The following is a 9,413-nucleotide window of genomic DNA, read 5'->3' on the forward strand; positions in this document are numbered from 1 at the left end:
GCACCTGCAGGCAGCCTGTACCATTCCCAGGTGGTCACGGATGACACGTCCAATACCCATGCGATGTGAATCTGAGAAGATTGCTGCATCGGTGGTATTATGAGAGCCGACCCCGTCGGTGGCGGAGACCACTTTCGGATTGATGCTTCGTCCTTGGCTCCTTGCACCTAGTAAGGCAAGTCGACCTGCAATTATTTAACATAACTAAGTCAACATATGCATTAATCTTTCCAATAACCACAGGTTGTGGATGAATTAGGCTCGCTTGTATTGATCTTCTTTGAAATTTATCGCCTGTAGGTAGACAATTATGTGCCATTCATTCTCCATAAGATAGTTTTCATTTTGTCCAGGCATTGTACCTTCCAAAGCTTCTTCCACATTTTTCTGTCGGCTTCGGTGTTTGAGGAAGAGCCTTTTCCATTTCCATCAGCTTCATTTTGTCCGGACATTGTACCTTCCAAATTCCACTGACAACGCCATTAATCTGCTGCGTCTCTAGTTCCTTTCGTGTGCTACGTCATGTACTCTAAATTTGACCTTGACAACTAACTACCCCCCAGGCTAGATCCCCTTCCTTATTTTGTTTGATATGATGCTCCTCCTCAAGATTCCTATAGCTCCTTCCGAAGCACCACGGCCAAGCCATGGCCTCTCGCCGTCGTCCGACCACCACACTGATATTAGGGAGAAAATTACCTGCACGTTGATATTAGGTAGGATATCAATTACGTGTTAATTATGAGATTAATATAAATGTTGATATTTGGTATGCTATCAATTACACGCTCAACATGTTGAGAGCTCACCATTGAAGCAATCTATGTCGTTGGATTGACATGACTTGATCGCCGAGATTAATTGGATCTGCCTGTTTGGATCTTTTTATATTGGTATAGATATAGACAATGCTCCTCCTCAAGGTTCCTATAGCTCCTTCCGAAGCACCACGGCCAAGCCATGGCCTCTCCCCGTCGTCCGACCACCACACTAGTCTTTGTGTCGTTGCTATGCCTCTACCAAGCGCCACGCTGGGCCTTCTCGCTCTCCTTCAGCCTCGACTTCTCCGACCTCACTGCCGGCACGTCGATCCTCGTCGCCGGCGACGCCCTCATCAGTCCACCAGCGCTCCAGCTGACGAAAAATAGCTGGGCGTCGTACCGGTACAAAGTGCCTCTATGGAACGGCGCCACGGGCGAGATTGCTAGCTTCGCCACCGCCTTCTCCTTCCGGATCACCCCAGAGAAGGAGGACAGCCCGAACGGGATGGCCTTCTTCCTCGGCCATCTCCCTTCGTTGGACGTCCCCCGCAACAGCAGCGGCAGTGCCGGCGGCGGGACAGGCGAGAGCCGGATCGTGGCGGTGGAGTTCGACGCTTTCCTCAACAATGTCGGCATCGACGTCAGCTCCGCCAACTCCACGGCAGCATCCGCGTACGCGACGGCGACCTGGCCGGGCAAGAACCTCACGTCGTCCAGTGTGATGGAGGCCACCGGGAAGTACCACAATGACACCAAATTGCTGGCCGTCGGTCTCCTCATCGGCGATGCCCTGTACCAGGTCAATGCAACCGTTGACCTGCGCAGAATCCTAATGGAGGAGGTCGCAGTCGGTTTCTCCGCGGCGAATGGCGCCGCCGCCGGGCTGCACAGGATACTGTCGTGGTCGTTCAGTTCCAGTCTGCCCGAATCAAAGCGGGAAGCGCCGCCGCCTGCTGAACCTACTCTCCCAACCAGCAGCTACAGCCACAGGAAGGTAGCATTGGTCCTACTATTCATAGGAACAATCGCCATGAGGTGTGTCCGGATAGGATTTCAGGCTGGATTCAACCCATCACCGGGCCATGTTACCTTAGGCCCCGATTGGGATGCTGCATTTTTGCTACCCCCGTAACCTTTTACACCCAACAAATTCCTGGTGGAGAGTTGTAAAATATTTCATGTGGTTGTAACATGCGCTTGGCTACCAGGCTGTAATACCAGTGTATTCAACAGATCACAATTCACCAAGCTGCACACTTTTCTTCCTCCCCGTCCCATCGGTTGGACGCGCCATGGAGTCGTTGCCGCTCTACCTGCTGCTCCTCCTGCTCCTGGACAATGGCCATCGTCCCACTCCTCTGCCTCAACCGCAGCGGCTACATATTACAAATATCAACAATTGACCAAGTACATACATCAACTCCAAAACTGGGTTATCTACACCTAAATAAACTGGGCTGCCTACTTCTTTATTCTGTAAAGCCGGATAAATGCAACCCTCCACTGCCTGGTGCATCCGGACTTCTGGTGCATATGCCCCCGGTTTAAATTTTCAGAGCATCTCCAACTGACACGCGCAGACGCGGCACGCTAATTTTTTCTACAGCACCGAAATAGCGTTTTTGCGCGCCGAACTAGTTAGAGCATCTCCAATAGCGGTTGCAAAAACGTGCGCGCCGTAAAAGTGGCCTTTAGCACGCGCGGGGCAGTTTCGCGCGCTCCAGCGGGCGCCGGAAAAACAAGCGGGCGGGAAAGCATCGCGCGCGTGAAAAAACTGCCAGGCGCGCGCTAGTTTTTGCACGCGGCGTCCGGCGCGCGTTATAAAACCCAGCGCTCACGCCGCTCTCTGCGCGCTCTCTCTCGCCTCGCCGCTCTCTCCCCGCGCTTTCTCGCCTCGTCGCCGCCGCGCCGCCGGGGAACGTCGGGCTACCGCGGCGTCCGCGCGCACCCCTTCGGCGCCTTCTCCGCCGAGATCCAGTCCGACGACATGCGCCTCGGCTTGCACCATCGACACCGCCCAAGAGGCCGCCCGCGTGTACGACGCGGCGGAGTGGCACCTCCGGCGGCCTCGTCGGGACCTCAACTTCCCTGACGTGCCGATGCGGGAGCGGGCGCAGGAGCTCGCGCCTCCCCCGCGGCTTATCACGGACGAGGATCGTCGCGACAACCGGGTTTCTCTTTTGCCAGTTTCTCTCCTTGTGGTCTTTTTGGCTTGGAGTAGGCAACCGAGTTTGGTGTAGGGCTCCTCTTGCCGCCATCACTTTGATGCCTCACTGTCATCATCATCCAAATCAAATAGTTGCATTGTGTTTGTCTTCACGTTTTTTCCATTTCTCTTCATCCTTCAACACCTCGTAGCAATGGGGCAACACAAATGCTCTCCCTTTCTTCACGTTGCCTTTCTTGGTATTCTTCTCTTCTCCATGAAACAAGTTTTGTGCAATATTGAGCTACAAAATAAAGAACAAGTCATCACTAGAAACACAAAAGATGAAGCATGAACATAGAAGAAATGATGAGCATGGGATGCATGGGAGGCATGGGAAATGGCACTTGCCCTATCTCTATCATTACTGCCACTTGGGTTTATCTTGTCAACCGCCGTCATTGTCGCCGCCCACTTTTGACAATCTTTGTTGATCGTCGACCACCGAGAGCGAAGAAATCTTTCGATGCGCTCAATTCCACTCTTGTTGTGTGTGTCAAAGAACTCCTTCATCCGAAGCCAATATGTATCTCTAGTTTGGTCTGTTCCAACGGTGACATCCATAGACACATTCAACCATGTGTTGCAAAGTAACACGTCTTTGTCGACGGTGTAGTTGGAACCCCATCCTTTCGGTGGATCTATCCAACCCTCACCCTCATCACCCACTTCATATTCATGATCGTCTTCATCAACTGCATTGGTTTGAGACCAATTGTTGGAGCCAACACCCATAGTCGATATAAATGCCTCATCATTGAAACTACAAAGTAGTATGACAAAAGAAAACTAATCAATCTATCATATGTGCACATTTGTCAACAACAACAAAGCAAAAACAGAAAATATACCTTGTGGGCATTTCATTAAACAATATGTGTGCATCGGCCACCGGCGCAACAAATTGCGAGGTTTCCGACGCTTCGGGCGGCAGAGGTGCGGCCGGCCTCACTCCTGCCTTCTTCTTTATCACTGCTTTCCTCTTCTTTTGGGACGTCGTAGCCGTCGCCGTCGTCGTCGTCGTCGCGGTGGCCGCCATGGTTCGTTTGGAGGCGGAGCTCCGTGGCTTCACGGCATGCGGTGGCGTGACGCCACCCTGCGCGCTCATCCGGGAAGGCATGAAGAGCCCGCGCGCGAGGCCGGTGTTCGCAGCCGCAGTGGCGCCGGCGGCGCCGGCGGAGGTCAAGCCCACGCTAGGCTTTGCGGCGGCGGCGCAGAGGTCGTGCATGTATGGAGAGGTTAGGAGGATGTCGGTGCCCCCGCCCATGGCTGGAGGTCGGCGGCGGCGGCGCGGGGGGGGGGGGGGGGGGGGCGAAAGCGGGCACGGGCAGAGAGTTCTGCGGCGGTTGCTCGCTCGCGTGCGAATTCTTTCTGTCGCGTGCGCGGTAACGGACGCCCGAAAAAAGCAGCGCGCGATGCAGTTATGTTTGGCGTTCGGAGTGGTCTTTAGCGCGCGTGATTTTTGCGCGTCTGCTAGAGCTGCCGATTCAGTCGCGCTCGCGCTAAAAAGCCGTTTTTCCAGGCGCATGGCTTATTTAGCGCCTCTGTTGGAGATGCTCTTAGAGGTTCCAACATGAATCTACTCAAAACTTAATATATAATGCAAAATAAAATGACAAATTGCCATCAATTGGTGATAATGGGCCACATTCAAAGCCCAACTTATATTAGGTACGGTACTCCCTCGGCAGACAAACAGTAATCTAAAACGTCTTATATTTGTTTACAGAGGGAGTATTATTTACTGCTAAACCGTCTACCTTTTTGTCTCGACCCGTGTTATGATTTTTCATTTAATTTATTGCGACATGATAGATACAAGTGTTTCCTATGGGACAGGTTTCCTTTACAAATTTCTAGAACTTTGATTTCCAAAACATTTAAGAAAAGAAAAAAACAAAGATCAGATTTATTTTAAGCCCAAGGAAAATGTGGTTCTTTTTATTATTATATAAATATTGAAAATTTAATAAAAATAAAAACAAAACCAGGAAAATTGAACATCGGACAAAAATAATCGAGTTCAGTTATGTGAGAAGTTCTAGAAAACCCCCAGAAAATCTCTCAAATCATTTAGTCAGAATTATGTAAATTTCGCAGCTGCGCTGCCCCAACTTTTCCAGCTTCTCAACAAACTGTTGACCTAACTTAGCCACTCATACGCTAACAACGTTTCGAGCGATTGAAGCCAGTGAACGAGTAGACAAAGACCCTTGCCGGCTAGAGCGAACGAATAGACCTGGCCCTTCCCGTACATGACACTATGTCTACTCCTAATAGAGCAGTTGATAGCCTGGTACTCCGGTTTTATTTCGTTCGGTTTTATTTACTGCCACCTCCCCCACCCCTCCCATTGATTTTTTCTCTTTCTCATTAAAAAACCAAATCCCATTAAAGGGAGATCCTATTCCTTGCTTACTTTGGCAGGTGTTGATTCATTTTAATCTCTACTCCTAATAGAGCAGTTGGTAGCCTGGTACTCCGGTTTTATTTTCGTCCGATTTTATTTCCTGCCACCTCCCCCACCCCTCCCATTGATTTTTTTCTCTTTCTCATTAAAAACCAAATCCCATTAAAGGGATATCTTATTATGTGCTTGCTTTGGGAGGTGTTGATTCATTTTAATCATGTAAATAATAGGTAATTAAGAATTTAGAAATCGCACCATATATGTGAGATCATCTTCCTAAAATATAGACATAATATTTTCTCGATAACCTTCCAAAACAAAATGAGATATTTCTCAATAAAGAAATCATTAATCTCACGCACTATACCATTTATTATTATCATTATCTCTACTATTAATTGACAATCATAAGTTTCATAATAATTTTTTTTCTTATGGGCGTACCCATTCACGCGCCCCTACGGAGGGACGCCATGCACGACACATGGAGGACGCCGTAGCCGAGCCTGATGTCGGGGCGATACTCAAGCATGTCAGGGTGTGCATCACGGTGTCGAGGACGGTCGTGGTGGAAGGCGGGTCGTCAGACCGCCACGTACATGCGTTCGTGGACGCGGTCATATTATATTTCTTATCACTCATACAGAGAGACAGTCATGGCAGCTACATTCTCAAATCAAGTGTGACCATTCAAATGTTAAAAAAATTGTTAAGAAAATGTGTGCTACAATACTCGGTAGTCATCGTGGTCGTTCGTAATAGCCATTCGTGCAAAAATATTCTAGAAATCAAGTGCAGAATCAATTTGGAAAGCAAAGGATTAATGCAATTAATTAGCTAGAGAGTTAATTATGTATGCTCTTAATTAGGTCTATTTAAATAGAATTATTTTTCGCACCGAATCAATTTGGAAACCGAGTGATTAATGCAATTAATTAATTAGGTAGACACTTTATTATGCCTATACATAATTAGAAGTAGGGATTTTCCCCAATTAAGAAGATAACTAATTGATTTGGTTGGTAGTTAAGTAAGCGTGCAGATAATTAGGTAGGCTTTTAACTATTTGTGTAATCTGTACTCCTAAAGTCTCAGTACGTACGTCATTCGCTCGTTTCGTTCGTCCTCACCCCTCCCCATCGATCGATAGATGCCCCCTCCCACTGATTTTTCTTTCGCTGACCACCACCACCGGTTTTCACCTCCGGCCCCACCGATTTTCGTTGACTAGATAATTGCTGCTAAATAAGGGATACAAACAGAGTTTGGTAGTTGTGTGATAACTCATACAAACATATTCCAGCAAAATGGAAAGTACTAAAAAGTGTGCCATGACCCTATAGTTTCTCATGATGTGTGTCCGTTTGGTGACATGACTGATAAATATGTACCTTCTTATTTTCTTTGAAGTCAAACATTATGCTTTTCCATATGAAACTCTAAGAATATGTATATACATTTCATATGCGGATTCGATTTATGGCCAAGACAAGCCCAATTGAAATGAAGTTGAGTGCCAATCTGGGCTTAACATCTCACACTTTGTTAGCTATCTACTGTTGAATGTCTAAAATCTTTTCCACTGTAGCTTAAGCGGTGGCAATGGAACAAGTGTGAGCTTAAGCAGTCTTCCTATGCTGCACAAGATGCATATATATACACAATGAAGTCATCACGGGCTGTGAGAAAGGTAAAGCTTGGGAAGTCGTGTGGCTTTACAAACACAAAAACGATGCGATAGGAAGGAGTTGAACTTAAAGTCGAAGCACAAGACCTGTGCAGAGGATGAACCATGTGAAATCATCATGGTTTGTAGTAATTTTACGAAACTTCTCTCCATTCCTCTTATCTTGCATGCTAGCACATATACCCGACATTCTCGTAGATTCAGTGGCACACTTTTTTTTGGGCATGCAACAAAGGGTGATCGCCCACCTAAAATTGTATTAACATTTTAGTTTTGACATGGTTACAGGTTGCTTTACAAGGGATTGCAGCCAGGAATAGACATCAGGTTCAAGCAAGAGAATCACACAGAGGTTTAGGGTGGAGAGATCAACACGATTGGGGGGGGGGGAGGTTCTAACCACCGAAGACGTAGGTGGTCTACTATCGTCTGATGCAGCTCAAAGTCGATGAAACGCATAGTGTCAAAGACCATGCTGTTCACAAGATCGCACCGACCACTCAGCCATGAAGTGCAACATCCCATGAACGGTGGCACGAGGAGAAGGCACTCTAGGCATCTTTGAGGTGTTCAAAGTGCGGCAAGCGACTGCGGCCATACATCGATCCAGGAGGCGTGGGCATTCAAAGAACAGGTCTTCCAGACGAGACACGTAATTTTGTTTTGTCAGATCGAAGGCCCCATTCATGGCTTGAACATGATGCTCTATTCAAAGGAAAATAATATGACAAGCAAGGTTGAGCACAAACTCTTCGAGTACTATAAAGCATCCATGAGAATGCAATTACCCCCTATTAGGATAATTTTGTCAGATCGATGATAGATAGCATTGCTCATGCATTGCAGTACACTGCACTCGGATGATTTTGTCGACGAAAAATTGGAAGCTCCTTGATTTGTCAAGAGGATTTGTGCAAAAAAAATTATGTAAGTATTAAAGTTTTGCATCTCAATTTTAGTACTTGTGTTGGACAGGAGGAAGCTTAAAATTCGCTTCGGAGACGGAACTTGTCAATATAGAAAAGTAATACATAGACATAATCAAATCTGGTTGGAGAAGCCGATTGTACCTTCTTCCCGGTTGCCCAATATAGATGACGATGTGATTCACATGCCTTGTTTTTAAAGAACACATGTGCAACACAACATTGCAAAGAGAATCTCATGAAGGAGGGAGAATAAGACATATTTGTGGAGTTGAAGGAGCACATGAAAGTAGATATGTTAGTGAGGGTGGAAATTGAAATGCATGCTTGGCAAAACATATTTATAGGAAAGCAAGAGATAGACAAGAAGTACTTGTGACAACATAGTCATAAGCATGGGATGTACACACTGCATATGATAATATTTTATATATGTTTGCATAGACAAGTTTCTTGTTTCAGGGCAACACACACGCATTCAACTAGATTTAGCTTCCTTGGATTAGGAATAAATTGGGAAGGTGATGTGGTACGGTCGGGTTGTTTTTTAACCTTTCGAGTCAACAAAACAACGACATGGAAGCTACATGCAGAGTCAAGGGACAATAGATTGAGAAGATGAATGATGTATGGACAAAGAAGATGACGGACGGCAAGTTCAACAAGAAAGACCGGCTAGAGGGGTGCCTGTTGTTTGTAAGAATAGAGAGAAGACGGTGCTTGCATTTGTGTTGTGGTTGAACATTCCATGCAATATGCTTGTTCATAGGGAGGAAAATGAGCATTGGTTATAAATTTATTTGTTGGCCCGTGGCAACGCACGGGCAATCTACTAGTGTATAATAGTCTCTCAAACTCTTGGGGGCATTACATACAATTTCTACCAAATCCACAATTTTTATAGTTGCTCCAACCAAACAACCTCCAGCTTTCCTTAATTTTTATAATTGGATGCTTCTTGATCACCGTTTAATTCCTTCTTTCTGGATAGCCGGAAGGTGTATAAATAGCCGGATTTGCTTCCTATTTCACCGCACTGCACCGCTCCGCTACTCGCCTCGTCACCGTGCCCCGCTACGTCGTCGCGTCGAGCCCACAAGCCTCTACACCTCGCTCCTCCCACGACGACCTGCGAGCACAGCGCGGCGGTCTATGGCGGCCCTCGGTCAGCATGCTGGCGAGATGCCCCTCACGGCCGATGGCCAGATCACCAATGGAGCAGTGTCCCGAGCTCCTCGATCATTCCCCGTCGCAGTGTCGGTGACCACTAGAGCTGACAGGGGTGCGGGCTACGACGCAACATGTACCTCGTCGTTGCCAGCCTCCCCCCTTGCTATATGAATAACACAACATTTACCACTGCGAGTCAGGGAAAATACACCTTGGGTGCTCCTCATTGTATTGCTATGAATATATAGCAGTT

At 47.2% G+C, this 9,413-nt stretch overlaps 1 protein-coding gene across 1 annotated transcript; it reads left to right on the forward strand.

The window, feature by feature from the left end:
• Positions 1–960: 960 nt before the first annotated feature.
• Positions 961–1,932, forward strand: LOC109746806 (anti-H(O) lectin-like). Its single transcript, XM_020305908.2, has one exon. It carries the CDS (start codon positions 961–963, stop codon positions 1,891–1,893), a length of 933 nt encoding a protein of 310 aa, XP_020161497.1. The 3' UTR covers positions 1,894–1,932.
• The last annotated feature ends 7,481 nt before the right edge of the window (positions 1,933–9,413 follow it).

The sequence above is a fragment of the Aegilops tauschii genome, chromosome 7, assembly GCF_002575655.3.
Source record: "Aegilops tauschii subsp. strangulata cultivar AL8/78 chromosome 7, Aet v6.0, whole genome shotgun sequence".
Classification (NCBI taxonomy): domain Eukaryota; kingdom Viridiplantae; phylum Streptophyta; class Magnoliopsida; order Poales; family Poaceae; genus Aegilops; species Aegilops tauschii.